The 22,857-nt window shown below is 46.9% G+C and overlaps 1 protein-coding gene across 1 annotated transcript; it reads left to right on the top strand.

The window, feature by feature from the left end:
- The first annotated feature begins 5,241 nt into the window (after positions 1 to 5,241).
- Positions 5,242 to 9,370, top strand: mafaa (MAF bZIP transcription factor Aa). The gene has a single exon (XM_062556684.1). The coding sequence runs from the start codon at positions 6,107 to 6,109 to the stop codon at positions 7,034 to 7,036; it is 930 nt and encodes a 309-aa protein (XP_062412668.1). The 5' UTR covers positions 5,242 to 6,106; the 3' UTR covers positions 7,037 to 9,370.
- The last annotated feature ends 13,487 nt before the right edge of the window (positions 9,371 to 22,857 follow it).

Below are 22,857 nucleotides of genomic sequence, written 5' to 3'. Positions count from 1 at the left end.
CCAGACAGTACCGTACAGCACCATAGAGTGCCACAGACTACATTCTGCTTGTTCCAGCTCTTGAAAGCACAAGACCAAATCAACAAACTAATGACTTTAATACATATTTCATAGATTAACTAATCATACAGTTAATCACAGGCAAAACTAAACTACACAATACAAGCTTTAGACACAAAGATATGTTACAAGAATGGTACAGTTGCAACGGACTGCCGAGTCCATTTCTTGTAGGGTCCAGTGGCGTCATGCCCATTGAAGTAAAGGGGGCACGTGCCCTCTCTGATTTTTCGTCCCTGATATTTTTTTAAATCATAACTTTCCGATTATGCTCCATAATAATCAATTCTAGCGCCTATAACGACTCAAATGTATTCTTCTGGATGTGTAATAAACATATAGCTAAAGACCGACCATCAGCCCTTTTCCTAAAATTGGTGTCTGTAGCATATACTATGTTCCCGTAGAAACGCACACGCACGTTGAGCGCGCATTGTTGTGTTTATGTTGAACTGTTACAGTTAACGTTAGGCTACAATTAACTGCACAGTTTGGACAGCTACAGTCGATGGTGTTGAAGTGGTAAGTAGGCTGGCTATGCAATAAATCAACATTACATTCGGATGATATTAAATAGTAGCGGAATTATTTGTGGACCTGGAAATGTTGGTGATGATCACAAAGTTCACCAAACGCTCCAAAATCGCATTTAGGGAAGCCGGCTTCTCAGGGTGAATGGGCAGTGGGATGTAGCCCGCCAGGACAAACTGGTTTATCTACCACTTGTGGCTAGAACTCGTTGTGATTGAAAGCTGTCGCGATTGGAGAGGAAGAGTTTCAAGTTCAGGGATGCGTTGACGTTATGTTAGTGTTGGCAGGTGAAGTCAAAGCCAAGGCAAGTTCAAATTATCGTAGGCTACACTACAGTATATTTGTGAGCAATGGGCCTACAGTCGGTTCCTATTTATCCTAGGCCTATTGTAAATGAAACCGTAATGTGGAGTTAGGTTCTACAGAGTTTGTGACTTTTGTTTCAGTTGCGTATAGCTCGCTATATCTAGGCTAACGCCTGACAAGGCTATGTTTACTTGAATTGTAAAAGCCATTTGATAGTCTTCCCCAACAGGAGAGATTCAAAATAGAACAGCAAGGCAGGTGAACGTAGTAGCCACAGAGAAATAACTATAGCCTACCAAATAGCCTATTCTATTCAAAGGTAGCCTATTAGTCTATTCAGGGATTTTGGGATCTTTAAAGCAATATAGCACCCTTAATATTTATCTAATAATTGACTGCCCCCCCCCCCGTCGGAAAATTATTGCAACGTCGCTGATTGTGCCCCTAAGAATTTTGGCTTGCATGACGCCTCTGGTAGGGTCTAGTAGGATTTTGGATTATTTTTGACAATTTTTTTACATGCAGATTCATGTCAGTAGAGATGGGCTCATGCATCATCCAGTACACTTGTGTTTACACCAGTTTACTGGGGAGATAGTTGACTAGTTGGGGTGTGTATGTGAGGAGATTATGTGTGTGGGTACGTGTAGGAGAAACACAGGTACACAGGTCTGTCCTCTCTTACACATTCTCTAAGTGTGTGTGTGTGTGTGCGTGCGTGTGTGTGTGTTTGTGTGTGTGGTGTGTGGCATGGGTGTGTTTTACATCTTTCTGTTTGTTTGAGGTAACTGTACAAGTGGGTAAGTCTGAATCTATGGTGTGTGTGTGTGTGTGTGTGTGTGTGTGTGTGTGTGTGTGTGTGTGGTGTGTGACATGGGTGTGGTCACATGTTTCTGTTTGGTTGAGGCAACTGAACAAGTGTGTACGTTTGAGTGAGTGTGCATGGGTGCGTGACTGATTATGTGTAGCCTATAAGAACAGCACAAATAAACTGGTGTGTGAAATATCTTGTTTTATGTGGTGAGATGTTTGACACATACTGTACATGTATGTCTTTGTGTGTAGTGTGTGTAGCTGCAACTGGGTATTTGAAACTGATGTGCAGACAGACTCTATTTGATTGTATAAACCAGTGTGTTGTGTGTCGGAGATTAGAGATGCCTGAAGAAGGTTGTCACTTGTGTCATGTTTGTCTGTGTAAGTCTTACAAACAGGTGTATTTGTAAGTGCTGTAAGCCAGATGTGCATGCAAGTGCGTAAGGCAGGTGTGGTGAGTGTTAGATCTTGGGACAGCTGCATGTGTATGAGTATACCTAAGTGCTTGAGACAGATGTGTATGTGAATGTGTGTGTGTGTGTGTGTGTGTGTGTGTGTGTGTGTAAGTGTTTGAGACAGATGTCTGCTACCGCCTGTCTCGAACCCACAGCAGGACTTGCTGAGCTCTGCAAACTCTAATTAAGATCAATACTCCGCTTCTGAGTAAAAAGCACGGGGAGGCACGAGCTGCAGACGCAGGAAAAGCTCAAGCGGAATTTTTCTCCCCGGGATTACGGGAGCAGCAGCAGCAGCAAGAGAGAGCGAGCGAGACAGAGAAAACCCCGCACGGCTCACTCAATAACGATCACTGCGCGCCCCAAAGACGAAGATTCATTAGTCGTGCCGCCCGTCTCTTCCCTTCCCTCCATCATACTATTCCCTCCACCCCTCATCTCCCCCAGTTATACTTCTCTCCTCATTCGCGGGCCATTTTTCTCTTTCTCCATTCCCCTCTGTCTGTTCTCTCTCTCCACACAGTTTGTCTTTGCGGCCCCCCTTTTTTGAGCGAGATATTCGACATGACACATACTGTCCGTGAGCATTTCCCGCACGCGGGGAGTAGAGTCGGACTGACGTCGACGATGGCGGGAAGAGGAGACGGACGGACTTGTGCTGCGGGCGGGCGGCGGGAGAAGAGAGGTCCACTGCCACACGTAGTAGCCACACGGGGCTGTGTGTGCGGGGTTTGGCTTGTGACAAAAGGGACAGAGTCTGGGGACTGAGGTCGTGGTGGAGTGGAGGCGTAGAGTAAAACTGAATCCAATTGAACTGACTGCTGCAGCACTGAATAACACAAGTCTAATGGCGTTACTCGAATTGAAGGAAGGGACTGAGTTTTTTTCATGTTTTTTTTGTATTGCTTCTCTGAAGCAGACTGAAGTGTATCTGGATGGTATTATGCAGGTTTTTCAAAAAGGCCTATGTAGTGTGAAACCTTCCATCTAGGCCTATGCAGTGAAACCTTCCATCGTTTCAATGTCCTTCACGCCCACTTGTACACATATATGGGCCTGCTGTTAGAGATAGCCTGCAGCCATCACTGTGAGCAGTAGTGTCAAACAATCTCATGGTGAAGGCTGGGCTGTATTAGTGTACTGACCAAAAGTTGGCAAGTATATCTCTCTCATACCTTATATGACTTAAGGGAAGTTTTATTGACAATTAGTGCTGAATCTTTGAGTTGAAGATTTGAGGGCTTCAGATAACCCCTAACCCCACCCATCCACCTCATGCACACACACACACACACACACACACACACACACACACACACACACACACACACACACACACACACACGATAGGAGAGAGTTAAGCAGTAAAATGCTTGTCTGTGGTTTCATAGGAATGCACAACTCAATCCTCTCTCTCTCTCTCTCTCTCTCTCTCTCTCTCTCTCTCTCTCTCTCTCTCTGGATCTCCGACATGCTGATGTCCATTTTGCTTAAATAGGGGGAACTGCACCAGCCGCTAACTCCCAATATGCAAAGGCACAATGAAAACCCTGACTTCAAATTTATGTCTAGAGCCCTCGGCCACGCGCTCACAGCCCATCTCCCCCCTCAATGAATGGACTTCAGTAGATCTTCTTAAATGTGGCATTTCAAAGCGGACTGCTTAGCTCGGACTTTGGGGTCCAGCCCTGCTTATTTGATAAAAACGCATATAATGACTTTGCGCACCTTAAACTTCAAGCACCGCGATATGATTTGTCCCTTTCCTTAATACATCTTATTTCTTTCCTCTGCGTCGGCAGATTTGATGCGAGCTGCGCGCGTGTGTCTCGGACATCACTTCAACTGAAGGAGAATTCATGGCGCATGCACGATGATCACTCTGTTACCATAATAAACTTTGAACAGGTCTTGTCCACGGTGTGAATAATTTTAGCCATAATTCGGTAATAGTCGTTGTTTAAGCAAACACATGTGTATTGTGTAGTGTTATGTCGCTTTTAATTTGTTTCATACAGTACGCAAGGCCTGTCCAGAAGGTACGCGTTAAAAAAGACGCACGGCCCCTTTTAACTGCTGTCTCTTGCGCGACCCCTGGCCCACATGCGGCTCTATGATGAAGACTGACTTGACGCGCTATGTGATTAATTTGGTCATCAGCAGGTCAAAAGCCGATCATAATTAACCCGGGTGCGGATATTGCGCACTTATTTGTAGTGCTGGAGATGTGCATTGATTTTATGAAGAGACTGAATGAGATTGATTGAGTGGCCCGCTTCAAATGGCCCGTCTTGAGTCCATTAGAGAAAGCTTGAGATCAGGGTGTGAGTTTTGCTCTAACTTGTTAGAGAGCATTTTCCTCACATTCCCAATTTAGGAAAAGCAATAATTTCCCATTTATCAAGCTCACAAGGAATGCATCCCACTACGACTGCACGAGCGTAATTGTCTCAGTGTATTATGATGTACAATGCATGCTACCACTGTAAATCTATGCTGAATACCCCTATGAAAAATAATTTCTTGAGAGTGGATTGTAGGTATATCCTATGCTGGAGGCTATATTTTTTCCCTTTTGCTGTAAAGAAGCAACAATTCACAAACGTACTATAGTTATGTTAATATTTGCACAAAACAAACATCTTCCACGTTTAATTACAGCCTCATGGCTAAATGCCTAGGTCAACAGCCTAAAATACCCGCGTTCTCCAAACGCTACATAAATTCAGAGAGGAGTTTTAGGCATTCGAAGTAAACATTTTCTCAGTAAATCCAGCAGCGCTATCGTCTTTCCTTTTTGCGCATCTTCTCCTCTCGGTGTTCAAGACGGAGCTTAGTCGCTAGGGGGCGGGACTCAGCACCTGTTCTCGCGGAGACTGTGAGCCTCTGACAGCTGCCGCACGCTCTCTTCAGCTGGCCCCTGAGGAGAGGTTGCTATAGGACAATGCAAATATGTCAGCCGCGCCCCTTTCCATTGGTCTGTCCCGTACGCTGGGTGGGACAGTGCTAGCAGTTGTGAGTATAAAATCACAGATAGTCTCTTGGTGCGCGACTGAAACTGCGTGTCCGCAGCTAAGAGCGGCTACAAGCCCCCCAAAATAGAGACGAGAGTTTATCATCCAACACAACACATTTAGCCAACAGAGACAATTTAAGGGAAATCACTTTCTGGATGCACAGGATATCAGCTGCTGTTGCTGCTGCAGGAAGAAGTATGCTTTCATTAAACTAATCTCCAAAAGGCGCCCGAGGCTGCAGCAAACACTTAACCTAAGTGGTGCACTTTACGCCGCGGTAAGAAACTCTGCAAAACAACAGGCCCCCAAAAGGCCTGGAGGGCGACAACAACCGTGAATTTCTTAAACAAGGATTTTTCACTTTCCTGATCCAGTGGAAATTTGACTAACTTTGCCCGAGTCTGGCCCTTTTCTGAAAAACTTGGGTACGTGAATCGGCCATCAGACGGGAGTGGATTTAAAATCGTTACACTGAGGAGAGGAGGCAAAGGAGGGAGAAATCTTTGCATCTCTTTCGATATCAAGAATTGTTTGCAGCGGCCGAAAGCAATTGAGGTGACGCGAGGACAAGACAGGTTTGTGTCACTGACATCACAAGTTTCTTGTTTCACCCTCCTCTGCTTCGTGATATTAAGGCGTTCATTTGACCCGGCACAAGTTGTCAACAAGAGGGACCGAGAGGCGGACTGGCAGGTGTACAAGTTCATTTACATGCACGGAACTGCGCGAGCTCAGCGCCGCTATAAATAGAAGCTGTTTTAAGGACTAAATACACCCTTCTCAGGCGCGTGCATATGTATTAAAGCCATCTGTATAAATTACCTCTACGAGACATTCAGCCGGTCACATACGTCGGAGGCTGAGAGAGCAAAGTGCCAGGAAAAAAAAAGAAACACACGCGCGCGTTTCGCATGGACTGACATGGCCACCGATCTCGCCATGAGCGCAGAGCTACCGAACAGTCCCCTGGCCATCGAGTATGTCAACGACTTCGATCTAATGAAGTTTGAGGTGAAGAAGGAGCCGCCCGAAGCCGAGCGTTACTGCCACCGCCTCCCGCCGGGCTCTCTGTCCTCCACCCCACTGAGCACGCCGTGTTCCTCCGTGCCCTCCTCACCCAGCTTCGGTGCCCCTAGTCCCGGTGCGCCTCCGGGACACAACTTGGCTAACGGTGTCAACAACAACAACAGCAACAACAACAACAATCCGAGCGCCGGTGGGAAAGGACAGCTGGAAGATCTCTATTGGATTCCCAATTACCAGCATCACATCAACCCCGAAGCGTTGAATCTGACGCCGGAGGACGCGGTGGAGGCGTTGATTGGGAACGCGCATCACCATCACCATCACCACGCACCGTACGAGGGCTTCCGCGGGCCACAGTACGCCGGGGAGGACCTCTCCACCAACGCGAACGGCCACCACCACCACCCGCCCCTTCACCACCACCACCACAGCCACCACTCGCACGCCCGCCTGGAGGACCGCTTTTCCGACGAGCAGCTGGTCAGCATGACGGTACGCGAGCTCAACCGGCAGCTGCGGGGATTCAGCAAGGAGGAGGTGATTCGCCTCAAGCAGAAGCGGCGGACCTTGAAGAACCGGGGCTACGCGCAGTCCTGCCGGTTCAAACGCGTGCAACAGCGGCACATGTTGGAGAGCGAGAAGTGCACACTCCAGAATCAGGTGGAGCAGCTCAAACAAGAGGTCGCGCGCCTTGTCAAAGAACGGGACCTGTACAAGGAAAAGTACGAGAAGCTCGCGAGCCGAACCTTTAGCGGCAGCGGCAACGGTAGAGAGGCGTCGAACGGGAGTCATGGGAAAGGATCCAATGAGTTTTTCATGTCTTAGACTCTTCCCCACTGACTATCTTATTTATTTTAAACCATACTTTGTATTCATTTTTTCAGTGTGAAGTTTTGTTTACAGTTCACGAAATTGACGCACACAGAAGTGACATTAGGAACATGTCTACAGGTTTATTCCCTGCCTGCGTGTAGGCCTGCGTAGGCAATATTCTTTAGTCTTAATCACAGTTTATTTCTGTACAGTAGAGAGAAGTAGGCCATGCATTAGGCCTATGCCATCTCTGTCGTATGGGATCCAAAATCACCTAGGCCTACTGTCCTATAGAGAAATTATTTTCGTCCTTGATTCGACTAACACATTTGAAGTCTTACCATAGCATTGGTCCTGATTGAACAGTGATGTCTAAGCGTTTAGCGTTTCTAAATCTGAGACTCGCTTATTCACGACCACCTGTCGTGGGGTCATTGCACCAGTCTTAAAGGGAAGGGGACTTCACTGGAATTGATACCGTGGCTTTTACCTAGGCCTGCCCTTCGGACCCAAAGTGAACAAGGGACAAATCACAAGTCCTCTTCACGGCTCATGCCCGGGAATGGAAGAACGGAAGAGTACAGATACGGAACAAAAAGAAAAGAGTATCGCGCTATGTCCATGTTACACACACCCTGCATGCAGGGCATGTACGGTTTCCTATCTGCTGTACCGCCGTCCTTTTAGCGCCACTCGCTTAATTGAAGCATGAATCCCCTTCTCCTCCCTCCCACCCCTCTCTCTCCTCATCTTCAGCGTTAGGCTATTACAGCGGTCCAGTTGAAGCATTAGAGCACCTCTCTCTACAGAACTGCATCCTTGCCGCCGAGCCTGAAAGGCAAACTCCCCCACCCCCCTCTCAGGACGCAGAAGCATCTTCACTATAGTCGCAATGTGCATTCAACTATTTTCTTTCTTGTTTCAAAGAACGTGTTTAAATGCATAAACTGAGCCACCTTTGAGAGATTATTTATTCCCACGTGTACATAATGTAGAGAAAAGTTAGCTTGTTAGCTGCCTTTTTGATGACATTTTGCTTGATAACTTAAAACGTCTTAACATGTTTGTATGTAAAAGCATGCAAATAACTCAAATCATTTACAATATTATTCTCCTATGGACTATGTAAAAAAAAATTCAAAGGGGATAATATGACTGCACTAATAAAGAAAAGAAAACAACATTTAGAATCATCGATTTGGAGATGAAAATCGCACTAATTTAATCAGAAGGAGTTCAATAATTTACTTCACCTGAAGACGATTTGGTCGACTTTGAAACATGCACTGAAATATTTTTCCTGATATATTTTTCGAATAAGCTCATTTCCTTCATTATCGTGTGCAGTCACGTACTCAGATGTCCACTTTTGAAATCGGCCATACCTGGCAGTTAACAGGTGGTGATCATCAACAACATTTTACCTTCGTGTGTATGCAGTTCACTGATTCTACATTTGATTGTGGAATGGTGCTCAAAACGAAAATGTTATTGTACATGAAACATTGAACTGAAAGAGTAGAGACTGTCTTCTTAATGGTGAGCTGCGCGTCAAACGACGCAGAAACAACGCAATCATTCGCCTGGATGCGCCCAGTTTTGTCTTTCATTTGAAGGGGAATCTTTCCTCTCCTAAATGTTTAACTCTCAATCATCTATCTACCTGTCTGTATTTATGTTGACAACCCTTTGCATTGAGAATGCGCCCAACTTTCATTGTGTATTGCATTACTTAATATGAACAAACCATCGATTATGTCAGCAACTAATGGTAGCCTAATTAGGTATCAAAGAAACATTCCCCATTTTTTTTTATTTTATTTATTGAAGTAGTAGACCATACACTGGTCTAACTCGGTCCAGCGCTGGATTACATAAAGCTCTACTTATTTAACTGGGCACACACATTTAATTTCTACAGCTTTTGGATTAATGCGGGTTAACGTTACTTTGATGGTTTGTTTATGCAAAATAATGCAATGAACATGTTGAGTTGCTGTATGCTGATTGTAAAGTTTTCTCTCTTCATTTCATGTCTTTCTTTCTTTCTTTCTCTCTTTCTTTCTTTCCTTCTTTCTTTCTTTCTTGTGTTCTTTTCTATTTTTTTGTTTTTACCTATCTCCCGTATACAGGCAATATATCTTTCCTCTTAGGATGAAAGACGCATGTACCTGAGGCCCGTCCGCCTCTGAGGCGCAGTGCCAGATGTAAAAATGTGTAAATATGATTTCTATATATATTTATTGACGAAACATTGAAATGTGCTTACATGTCGATAAGTTCAAACCAAAATGTTTCAAAATGGAATGTTGTTTTCATAATGTTTAATAAAAATTTCTGTCAAAACGGGTGATTTTGCGATGCATTTCTTGTCCTCAATTGGTCTGCAACAGCTAGCAATTACATAGAATGAAAAGACTCTTAACCATAAATTCGATTTCGCCACTTATTCAGGATAAATATAATTAGACAATTTTTAAAATAAAATATTTGATTTACTTGTAATTTCTTTGTATATGTATATAACTTTAATTGTCATCGAATGTGCTGGTTTATCAGTCGGCCGACTATTACAAGCACAATGGAAATATCAAAATATAAACATTTTCAGATTAGTCAAACCCATGATAAATCATATGCCTCAAATAACAAGTTCAACTTGTCTGCACATTAGCCCGCTTTAGCAAAACATTTTAATATGTCCTTTAATTACATCAAACGGCCAGGGTCATGTGATAATTGCAGACGACTTTTAATTATGAACGATGCGTTGCAGGTCTTATTTAGACTCAAATGAGGAAGAGTAATAAAATGAGCAGTTGGTTTTAAGAATATGATTTACATGAAATGATCGCATGTATACTTACAGGCCTACGATTCATTTATTGAAATGTTTTTAAATCAGCAACTTGTACAATTAGACGGATTGCCAATTGGAGACCTGCTGTTGTGGACGCAACAACCTCACAAGATATGTCCCTTAAATTGTATTATTGTAATTATTATCATTATTATTCCAGACATGCAGAATAACCCCTTTCAGTTTTAATTGTTTAAAGAGACTTTTACCTTTACTCAGCCTAAGGCAAGACCCATGTGCATGTGTGTGTGTGTGTGTGTGTGTGTGTGCTGGAATGCATTCATTAGATTGTTGTGTCTAATCCTTTTGCAATTCCTGCCTAAATGGAACATTTTAAAATTAGAATATGTTAAGTGATAGAAGAGTAGATAATCCTCAGCAATTAACATCGTCATCATCACAATCAACATCTTTATAAAGATCATAATTGTCATAATTGCTAACATCATCATCATCATCATCATCATCATCATCATCATCATCATCACCACCATCATTATCATCATCATCATCATCATCATCATCAGTCAACCCCTCTGCGATAATAATTATCATACTAGTGCTGGAGTTTATAGCTTTCCTGCCTAAGATAGAGCTACAGTCTAAAATGCCTTGTCAGAATTGAGTCTCTTCAGCGAGCATTTTCTGCTTGGACGTTCACAAGGGTCAATGGCTCCAGATGACCAACTGTGAGCTTCAGTTTAAAACTCTCTTGCAATTTCACATCGATGCAGTTGTTTTATCTGCTTTGGCTGCCGTGAGGGCTCTGCAATGCATTTGAAACAGCTGAAGCTTGGAATGCGATCGGACACGTGTGCCACTCTTTTTTTTCCATCTCTTTTTCTCTCTTCACTAATGTCCTCTTTCATCTGCGCTCCTCTCTCACTGTAGATATTGGCTCCTTTTTTTCTCTGCCCGGCTGATATGTCTTCTGTGGACAATGTGGGTGATGCTGCTTGTGTGATGCTGCAGAAGCCTGTTTTGGAGTTAGTGGTTTGTTGTTGTTGTTCTGCTTCTGATGGAGCCCCTGCCTCTACCCATCTCGGCCCCTGTCTGTGTCTCTGTTTCTGCCCCTGTCTCTGTCTGTGTCTCTCTGTTTCTGCCCCTGTCTCTGTCTGTGTCTCTGTCTCTGTCTGTGTCTCTGTTTCTACCCCTGTCTTTGTCTGTGCCTCTGTCGGTGTCTCTGTTTCTGCCCCTGCCTCTGCTACCCTGTCTGTCACATCTGCAGTGCATTGTCTCTCCCTTTCATCCCACAACTGCTGCCTCTCAATCAGGATGCTACTGCCCGTCTACAGTCAGTACTTCGTTACTGTAACAGGGACAGGCTTGGGAATTCTTTGCTAGATCAACACACTGCACTGTTTTTTTTTTTTTTATGTCAGATTTAATCACAGTTGAAATTAAATGTTCTGTTGAGGGACCAGCTGATAAAGACTAATGAATAACAAAACAAGTCTACCTTGCAGTAGCATGGTGTGTCTTCCGTTTATATCAGAACAGAGCAATCTGCAAGACAACACACAGTCAGAAAACTGTGCAAAGCATGTCTTTGCTTAAAGTCAGTGCAAAGCAATCGTGTAATTCAAACGCAAAGGCACTTTATATTCATGTTCCTGTTCGTCTTGTGAGAGTGACGGATATCCACAATTGACCTCAGTTGCATGCTGCATTCCCTCTGCATCATGACAACAACGGATGGATTACTCTGGGTATGTGAGACGTGGCATGGTATGTGTGACTGGCCATTTATGGTAGTTTGTGTTCAAAATGGAACATGGGATAGGATAGGATTTGTATACACATATGCATACACAGTGATATAATGGCTTGACACACACACACACACACACACACACATCCTGTGGTGCCTACTCATACCAGTACCATGCATTTTCAATGCCACAGAAAGAAACCGTGGTGTAACATCACTACACATACTGTACACACACACACACACACACACACACGTCCCATCTCTGCCACTGACCATACCCACACACAGATTCCTCTAGTCCTCTGATAGGGACACACACACACACACACACACACACATCAGCAGCTTGGCTATGAGCACGCTGCCCTTACCCCCATGCAGTGGCAGTGTGTTGTTTAATATTTCATGGCTGTGGGTGGGAGGGGAGGAGAGGGGGGGGGAGGGGGGGTTGGATGGCCATCTGCAAACTCAAGCCGCAGTAGAGGTCAGAGACGAACCCTCCGGCTGGGGAATGACCATGTCCCCAGGCTTGTTTTGGACCCTGCTAAAAAATAATGGATGGCATGTGTATGTGTCAGGATAGCCCATTACAGTCACATCCACATTTGAACTTGAGGAACAGTATTTGGGGATGTGGGGCTTTTTTTTGTAATGCAATTTGAAAAAGGAGAAATACTAGCCCATGGCTCCACAACAACACAATGAATTGTGATTTGCAAACTTATATTTAAATCTCTCTCTCTCTCTCTCTCTTTCTCGGCCTCTTGCTTTCACTCTCCTTATTTGTTTCCATGCAATTCTCTCTGCAATGTATCCGTGTTATTCTAGTGTTTTTCCAGTGCATTTCTCTTTTCATCTCTCTCTCTATATATATATATATTTTCCCCACACACACACACACACACACACACACACACACACACACACACATCTGCCTGCATGCATGCACGCACACAGACATGCACATGCACACACAGACACACAGATGCACAAATGCACACACACACACACACACACACACACACACAGACACAGACACACACACACACACACACACACACACACACACACACACACACACACACACACACACACACACATGCCTGCCTGCATGCACGCACACAGACATGCACATACATACACACACACACACACACACACACACTCATGTGCTCTCACACCGCAAGCCTGCATGCATGTGCGTGCGGCACACACCCACACACACGTCACAAAGACACACACTCACACACACCAGAGACAGACCTCGAACCCAGAGACACTGCACACCATCCACATTCACATATCTAATTGTGTGTGAAACTCCTAAAGATTACTGTAAAGGTTGTGGAGATGTTCTGTGCTTTAGTCCAGCGTGAACCGTATCCCCGCTGATGTTCCAACTCAGCAGAGCCTCTCCCCTCCCCCAGCCCCCTCTTTTTCTTCCATCTCTCCATCTCTCCTTCCCTCTCTCTTTGCCCTCCCCCACTTCCTCCCATTTCTGCTGAGTAAGACGAAAGAGGAGTGTGTGTGTGTGTGTGTGTGTGTGTGTGTGTGTGGGGGGGGGGGGGGGGGGGGTCTGACAGCCATCATTTTCTAGCACCTGATCACTACATATACACACAAATTCCACACTCATCTGTACATTCACATATATACACATCACTCTCTCACACACGCACACACACACACACACACACACACACACACACTGACCAACACATGTAGCCTACACAAGGGGGGTATGTGGATGAGTGGTAAAAACAAGAGAGGAGAGGAAGAGAGGAGAGGAGAGGAAGAGTGTGTTCTTTGGCGTCTAGGCTGCTGCTCCTGAGATTCCCCTGTAGTCAGCGTCTCTGTGGCTCAGCTTACACTCACACACACACACACACAGACTCACACACTCACTCTCTCTGCCTCACACACACACGCATGCAGGCAAACAATCACTTCGTAATAGTGTAACACAAACACACACAACACAACATTTTCCAAGTGAAAACGGGAGACAATTGTGGCCGGTGCATCACATTTAACGCGGGGATCCTCTCGCACCGGGGTCACGGCAGCAGTCATAACGGCCATCTCATATTGGCAGCTTGATAAATCGGCCGGGAAGCGCTCTACACACGCGCCCGGGGGCATTAACACCTATTCAGAATGAACTCCTGATTGAATTAGTGACCCCAGGCGCGCGCAGTGCTTGATCCCAAAACGCCGGAGAAGTCATTACCGCGGAACCGTTCCCTCTCCTATAGCCTCGTCCCGCCACCGGCGGCGGCGGCAGAGCGGCGGCAGCAGCAGCAGCGCTGCGCGAAACTACCGGGGAAAAAAGCAATTTACCGTCTCTGCGCGAGCGTGTGGCACAGTCGACCCTTCGCGCTGCGCAACCGGCTGTCACACACGCTCGCTGACACGCCGGATGCTGAATAGACAAAGCGCAAAACATGCTATCACAGGGGGAAAAAAGTGCCCAAACAGCAGTTTTGCACTTTTTCGTGCTCTGATGAAATGAACAAATAAACAAACACACAAATAAATAAGATATAATGTGGACGAGGGCTCGTGAGGAGGGGGAGGAGGGGGGAAGCCAAAGCTGTGATTTCTGGGACATTTAGCCAATTAGCGCGAGGAAAAGGTGTCTGCCAATCAAACGTCCTACTTGCGCGCACACACTGACATTCCACAGCTGTGTGTGTGCGCAAGGGGTACACCACACTTTTGTAGAACTGCCAGCACATAAGGAATATGCTACTGTTGTGACACAACATATAAAATCCTACACACATGAAGTTTTTTGTTCTTTTAAACGATGTTTGATCTGATAGTGAGATGTAAGATTAAGCTTGAGAGGACACCGGAAGAAGGAATTCTTCAGGAAGGAGAGAATACTGTGTGTTGTGCCAACAGTAGCCTATATTGTGTAAGTGTTTGTTTATTATTTTGTGAGGGCTTTTGTGATGTCTGGTATGGTCTGTGTTTGTGCTTTGTGCGGCCTGCCGTCTGTCAGAATTAGATGAGATACCTGAGAATGCAGCTGTGAGGTTCAGCCTAATGCTAAGTCTGTTGTGTTGTCTTGTGTTGTGTTGCACCGTCTTGAGTTGTTTATTTGTTCATCTTAATGCAATACATGGTCATGTGGTTCTCTTGCACTTTGGGATTTTGCCGACTCACTGTGATGACTTGGATGTTCACCCCTCTCTCCTCTCTTTCACTTCCCCCAGTGTGTGTGTGTTTTTGTGTGTGTGTGTGTGTGTGTGTGTGTGTGTGTGTGTGCGTGCGTGCGCCCGCGCGCGTGTGTGTGTGCGTGCGTGCGTGCGTGCGTGCGTGCGTGCGTGCGTGTGTGTGTGTGTGTGTGTGTGTGTGTGTGTGTGACTGTGTGTGTGTGTGCATGTGCATGTGTTTGTTTGTTTATGACCATAAAGACTGATGCACACTCTTGCTCACCAGACATAGTGGCATAGTCAAGGCAAATATGCATTCACAAACACATGAAAACACGCATCTTGGAAATAAAACAGTGCTCTGTATCTGTATCTAGGAGGATGCATGGACTCCTGAACCAGCGCCTGGCCTTTGTGCTGCGCCATCACTTCTCCCTCCCGGGCCTGAGCATGACCTGTGAAAAAACACAGGCAACAGTTCCCCAATCAAGACCCAGCATTACCCATAAGCCCTCACCAAGGGGGTTTTGACAAGTCAGACGAGAGGTCACTGTTGGTCAGTGACTGCTCGATGGTACCTCGGGGCAGCCTAGCGCTTTCATGCTTCGTGACAGGTTTGCGTTTTCCGTTCCACTGCCCGGCATTAAGACGAGACACACAGTGCCGTTCTGGCCGCTGATGTGACTGCTCGCGTCTGATCAGTCGCGCTGCGCTTGACCACTGATGCCTGATCAGATCAGTGATTCTCTGTGTGACTGCTAATGCCTGATTTGGAGCCTTGGGGTGCTTTTGGGAGCTGTGGTGCAACTTCTGCCATCCCAGATGGATGACAAAAAAAGAACAGGACAACAGGAATGCTGAACAGAGGAGTACAGTGGAGGTCTGGTGAGGGTAGAGGTGGGGGTGGGGGTGGGGGTGGGTTTACAGTGGAGGGTTGGTTGTGGTTGGTGGCGGGAGGCGGGGGGGTGCACATAACAACGACAGCGATATAGAGACGAAAAGACAGCATGAGAGGGGAAAGAAGAGAGGGAGAAAGACAGAAAGAGAGAGGGAAGTGGATGGCGGTAGAAACAGGGGACACGGAGGATTAGTGTCAAAGAAAGGAGTGCAGGAGGAGAAGGAGAGACGCGCTGCGCTCTGCTCCGCACCCCTGAGAGGCAGCCATGTGGACCCCTCCACCTGCCCTCCTCTTCACCCTTCTGTCTGTGGCCTTAAAGGAGTGCAGCGGCATGTAAACAACCTAGAGTCTATTTAGGAATGATAACAAGTTCAAACTTGCATTTGGAAGCAAGAATATATTATTTGGAATAGTTTTGAGCGAAACTGTGTTTGCGTTAACAACAAAATAGTTTATAGCTTGATGTGCAAAAGCCATGAATCATGTAAAAAAATGTTAAACCACTGATGAGGCTCAAAGCTTCCCCCACACTGGATGAGATCACTCTCAGATTGGTCTCTCCTCACTCTTCCACTATCTTTCATTTGAGTGTTTGATCTATGAACCAATCGTTCCCTGGCTTTGCTCTCTCTCCTACTCTGTCTTTTAGGCTCAGTGAGAGAGAAACCTAATGTTTGCCCTCCTCCTCCTCCTCAGCACATCTCCTCCTGGCTCATTCTCTCTCTTCCTCTCCCTCTGTTCCTTCTCTCCCCCCTCTCCCCCCTCTCCCCTTCTCTTCCCAGCTGGTCCAGCGCACCTGTCAGAAACTGCATGTGAGCCGTATACAGTATGTGGGGAGTCACTATATGCTAAGACTGTAGTTCTGGGCGGGGCTAACTAGTGGAGAATAGAGGCATTAATGGTGTTTTTGTGCCTTACTTTACAGTAATAATGCCTTTCTTTTTTGGCAAGGAAGATCATAGATTCAAAGCAAAATAGCCACACACAAACATAGGACTCATAAACAGACCGACATATTATGAATCTGATCCAGCTGACCAAGATGAGAAATGTAATATCGAACCACAATGCACATGTTTTTTAGCGTTATAATTTTGCCAGGTTGATGGGGTTATAGGTGAGGCTTGAAAATTCCCTTCCCCTGCACCTGTTCTGTGTGTTGCACCTTGATGAAGGACCTTGGTCCGAAACGTTGTGCTAAATAAACGCTTGGGAGTTGCTATCAGTGTGCGGACCTTTATAATTTCTTCTCACTTCTTTTTGGTCCAGCAACTGCACTATTTAGATGTGCGCGCATTCTCTTGTTCGAGGCTTGAAAATTCCCCACCTCCAAAGTGGAATGACGGAAAAAGAACCACGACTAATCACCATGGCTGTAACTGTAGTCTTGTTTAGATACAATTAAATCACCATTAGCCCACCACAAGGCTGCTCTATGGATTCCCGTCCACTTAATCGTGGATTAAACCTGCACGTCCCAACACAGTTGTGCAGCCATAGGCCTAACACTATTAAACCAACATCATACAAGCCCACCTACCAACAAACCCCCATCTATATCACAACCAGGTTACCATGGATACAAAATGTCCTGCCCCTGAGTGGAACTGTACTTGCCCCAGTGATAACCCTTCTTTGTTTTCCCGACTCGTACCACTGGTGCCCGCGTGTCTCTGATGCGCGCCCATGCCACTGTGTCGTGCCCCTACTGTACTGTACACAGTGGGCACAGCCTGGTGCCAGAGAATGACCATCCACAGCCCTCCTCCTCCCCCCCTGAACCAGTCACATGGCATGAATAAGTCATATCGCCGACCTGTCTCACCCAGACTTGTTTATATTGTTGAAATATGAATGCTGTTCGCCATTAAGATTTGATTCGCTGCCCTATTCATACACGCACATGTACACGCAAACACACACACACACACACACACACACACACACACACAAATACACCCCCCTCACACACACACACACACACACATGCAGTGCTCCTTTATAAAACACATGCTCACAACACATTGCACTGACGCTGAAGAGGCAGCCTCGTCCTCTCCGCGGCTCCCTTGGAGCTCACGATTAAGGGAGGTTGTGACCGGCTGACACTACAGCAGGAAGCATTTATACCCCAGCGCCAGTGACAAGCACTACGGGTCATGTCCTGTGTGTCTGTCCACAGAGAACATTATCTGTCCTACGGTTTCCTGTCCGTTCCACCACTGTCTCTGGTCATTTCCTTTCCCTTCTCAACCCAATCCAGTGTGAAGCTTCTGTGACCACTTCTGTCCAGTGTCCACTTCTGTCTCACATTGTACATCTGTAATTAGTCTTTTTGCTAATCCAAAGCAACTGAATAATGAGGTGCAAACCAAGCACATGGGTAAATCAACATAAAGTGAAGTGTCATGATGATGAGAGAAAGCATTTAATGATTTCCCACCTAATCTTACTCTGCCCATATTTGGTTTGATTGGAGGTGGTCACTTTAGCAACATCCAAGCCCTGTTGTCATAATATTGACGAGGACACCAGTTTCTGTAATGGAAAATGAAAAAGTCAATAGATTTGAGGCCAGACGAGATGGTACAATTCAGTGGAAAACCACATGCTCAAGTGCTTACACTCCCCACCCCCCTAATATTGGGGGTGGGGATCAAGAGAGGTAACCCCTTCTACCCCCCCCCCCCACCACCACCACCAAAAAATGGAAAAGTCACAACTGCCTGTTTCATCGCTTCAGAGGCTCTGCCTTCAAGCTGGTGTTGGGTTTCACAGAAGCCTTCCGTCGAGTAGCGTGCCACTGCTGCGTCAAGAGCTGCTGGGGAGAGAGACAGATGAGCAGTTAACTCACTGCACTTCATCATCCACTCAGCACCACGCAGCCTCCACACCCCGCCGAAGAAGCCGCACTCCGGTTACCCAAAAGCACTGCTGCATACACGAGATCACAGCGCCAAACGTGGGGCCCTATAGAGTCTAGTGTTCACGGGCCCCTTTTCCTGGAGGTAAATTGAGCTAAATTTGGAGATAAATAACATCCCCCATGCTGCTTTACAGAGTAATGACTCAGACCCCCCCTCCCTTCTCCCCCCTCCCCGAGTCCAGCTGCACTGGCTCTTCCCACCTGTTCTCCCGGGCTGTCTCAGACTTCAGCAGCTTTATCGGCCTCTTATTAGCACGCTACTCAAAACCTCAGATGCCACAGCACAGACTTCCCCAAAAGCACGGATCCTCAGTAAAATAGTGCCCCCTATGGTAAGAGCCCCTGAGCTACAGCTGAGCCTGACCACAACAATACATCTGCGACACAGATCATGGACTTGGTAATTCAGTTAAACGTGGCACAGCTGAACTTTTCCAAAGGCCTCAGCTTGACCCTAGGGTCAGACACTGGCTGAGGTTTGATGAGATTTTGCATCGTGGAAAAATGAGACATTCCTAAAGCCCTTCAGAGTTGCTACATTTGATTATACATGATATGATCAGACATACAGTAGGTCCACAGGTGTGGAATGACTAGTGTGTACTGACTGTCTGGAGATGATATTGCAGGATCTGGTGGCTTTGTGTGTGGCTGGTCCTGATGAGAATGTGTCTGGTCCTGATGAGAGTGTGTCTGGTCCTGATGACTACATCTAGTCCTGATGAGAGTGCAGCTGGTCCTGATGAGAATGTGATTGGTCCTGATGACTGCATCTAGTCCTGATGAGAGTGCAGCTGGTCCTGATGAGAATGTGATTGGTCCTGATGACTGCAGCTGGTCCTGATGAGAGTGCAGCTGGTCCTGATGAGAATGTGATTGGTCCTGATGACTACATCTAGTCCTGATGAGAGTGCAGCTGGTCCTGATGAGAATGTGATTGGTCCTGATGACTGCATCTAGTCCTGATGAGAGTGAGTCTGGTCTTGATGACTGCAGCTGGTCCTGATGACTGCATCTAGTCCTGATGAGAGTGCAGCTGGTCCTGATGACTGCAGCTGGTCCTGATGAGGGTGCATCTGGTCCTGATGAGAGTGAGGCTGGTCCTGATGAGAGGGAGTGTGGTCCTGATGAGAGTGCAGCTGGTCTTGATGAGAGTGCAGCTGGTCTTGATGAGAGTGAGTCTGGTCCTGATGAGAGTGAGTCTGGTCCTGATGACTGCAGCTGGTCCTGATGGCTGCAGCTGGTCCTGATGAGAGTGTGATTGGTCCTGATGAGGGTGCATCTGGTCCTGATGAGAGTGCAGCTGGTCTTGATGAGGGTGCATCTGGTCCTGATGAGAGTGCAGCTGGTCCTGATGAGGGTGCATCTGGTCCTGATGAGAGTGCAGCTGGTCTTGATGAGGGTGCATCTGGTCCTGATGAGAGTGCAGCTGGTCCTGATGAGGGTGCAGCTGGTCCTGATGAGGGTGCATCTGGTCCTGATGAGAGTGCAGCTGGTCCTGATGAGGGTGCATCTGGTCCTGATGAGAGTGCAGCTGGTCCTGATGAGGGTGCATCAGGGGCATCTCCACTCACTGCACCCACACTACTGCATCCTCCCCCATGCTCTGCTCACGGACGGGGCGGACCTTGTGCCAGCAAACTTAACAGAACACACATCTCACAAAGTGTATGGACAAGTACTGTAAGTACACAAATGCACACACACACACACACACACACACACACAGAGTGCCAAAACTCTCTCTCTTTCTCACACACACATGAAAACAATCAAACATACAAACTGCTGAAGCCACTGAAATCCTTGATGGCCTGTGATGATGAAAGGATACGGGCCTCTTTGATTGGGATGAAAGAGTGACAGGCAAAAAAACAGACAGAACGGAGGAAGAGAGAAAGAGAGCAAGAGGAGGAGGGGATGCGAGGCCATCGGCCCCAGGGCCCCAAACTTGTTTAAAGATGTCCGCTTGCGTTCCTCCCCATGGACTGACACCACCGCATCCCTATGTAACCATGCCTCCTGGCACACTCCAAACATGGTTGTGTGTGTGTGTGTGTGTGTGTGTGTGTGTGTGTGTGTGAGTGTGTGTGCGTTTCTGTGTGTGTGTGTGTGTGTGTGTGTGTGTTTATAGGGGATATCTACCTGAGATGATGGGAGGGGGGTCTGTGAGGGCAGAAGATGGCGGATATGGAGGTGTGTGTGTGTGTGTGTGTGTGTGTGTGTGTGTGTGTGTGTGTGTGTGTGTGTGTGTGTGGGGGGAGTGATGAAAGCGTTCCTGTTCCCCCCGGAGGAAGAGGCGGCTCTGGTGGTGAGGTGGGTAAAGCGCTGAATGTTGTCCAGCGCAGCTCCCTTTGTGCTGAAGTTTGGCCTTTAAAGCGCTGCGTCGGGTCTTTAGGCCCGTCCCACCGAGGCAGCCGGACCTGCTCACCTGAGTCGCTGATGCCTCCCTCAGCGAATCCCTGTGGCCGCACAGACACACACACACACACACACACACACACACACACACACCACAAACACACACACACACACCTTCTCTTCTCTTCCACCCTCCCTCCCGGCAGGTCATCAGCGCCGTCATTAATTGTGGGGGGGTTGGGGGGGGTTCTCCTGGGAATGGGTGCGGTGGGGTTGAGTTACCGTTCAATGCTGGCTGGAGGGAATCGTCTGTCCCATTTTTTGCTGGGTAAGGGCTTCGCCACGCACGGATGTGTGTTTGTATACTTGGGTATTTGTGCACGAGTGTGTGTGAGTGTGTGTGTGTGTGTGTGTTTGCCTGTTTGCAGTTTTAAATGTGTGAATTTGGACATGCTCTGCTGAATGTGGTTTTCTGCGAGCAGTATGTTTGTGTATGGAGCTGATATTTGCAACCGTGCATTGGTGTGAATACAAGTAAGCATGTTTGTGTGTGTGTGTGTGTGTGTGTGTGTGTGTGTGTGTGTGTGTGTGTGTGTGTGTGTGTGTGTGTGTGTGTGTGTGCGCGTAATTGTGCTCATGAGTGTGTGGTGGTTGCACATGTGCATGTTTGTGTGTGTGTGTGTAAGTGTTGTGTGTATCTATGTGTGTTTGTGTGTGTGTGTGTTTGTGTGTAAGTGTTGTGTGTATCTATGTGTGTGTGTGTGTGTGTGTGTCCTGTGAGCCATAAATCTCGGCTGTTTGTTTGCTTTCCCCTTCATTAGAGAGGAGCCGGGACCGGGTGTCTGTGAACCATGAGATTAGTAATTAAGGTAAAGCTTAACGAAGAGAAAATTGAAAACAACACCTCGACAAACTCGACCCAATCAGTCCAGGCCTGCTGACGAGGGGCAGGACGCTGCACTTTCGGACCGGTGCACTCGATATGACCGGCGCACACCTCCCTCCCTTTTTCTCACCGCCCGGTGGCCCCTGGTTCATAGTTTGCCATTTGTCGGGCGTCCGCGCTTTTTTGCAGACAGCCATTTGTTGGTTTATTTACTCGAAAATCGTACAAGGTCATTTAGAATGGACCCCCCCGATTAGGACGAACAAGCGGAAATTGACCTGATTCAACAGATCCGAGCGTGGTGCCTTGTGAGTGTTTAGAGGAAACAAGCGAGTAGTAGATTGCACCGCTGAAAGAGGTAAATCAACCTGCACATCCTTAGGTCCAGAACAAGGTAAATCTGGCCTGTAAAGAAAAATAGACGGTGTTATTCTTATACGAGTGTATCATGTTATGCTTTTTTTTTTCAAACGTGTTGTGTCCAAAATCACATACTTGTAAGTGTGTTGTTAGCACTTAATGCAGACCACAGAGAGATTACACAACAGTGTGTGTGTGTGTGCGCGCACAGCTTTGCCCGTGTCTTCATCAAAGGAGAATCAATCTTTTTGGTCACCGCAGACATTCTGACCGTCAGCTTTGGTTCTTCTTCATCCCTTTTGTGATAGACACACTTCAGTCACAGTCACTGAACAATTGCCACATACATTATCGTTCTATTAAAGACCCCCCCCCCCACTACCACCACCACCACCAGCACCCCCCTCCCCCCTCCTATCTCTCTCTCACAGTACACTCACACACTCACCCCGGCCGCCTGCCAACCTGCGGCCCCCGTGACAGACATCTGAAAGAGAGGAGAGGTTAAGTGGGCGAGCGAGGTTAAGTAAAAAGGAAAGAAGAGAGAGAGTCTGTTGCCCTTTGACCCCGGCGTGACTGACAGGCTGATTGCGGGCTAGCTGTGAGGTGTTAGCGGAGAGGATGGGGGGTGGGCTCGCGGTGGTGGTGGTGGTGGTGGTGGTGGTAG

Source organism: Sardina pilchardus, chromosome 15 (genome assembly GCF_963854185.1).
Source record: "Sardina pilchardus chromosome 15, fSarPil1.1, whole genome shotgun sequence".
NCBI classification, from domain to species: domain Eukaryota; kingdom Metazoa; phylum Chordata; class Actinopteri; order Clupeiformes; family Clupeidae; genus Sardina; species Sardina pilchardus.
This window is presented reverse-complemented; position numbering and strand designations above follow the sequence as displayed.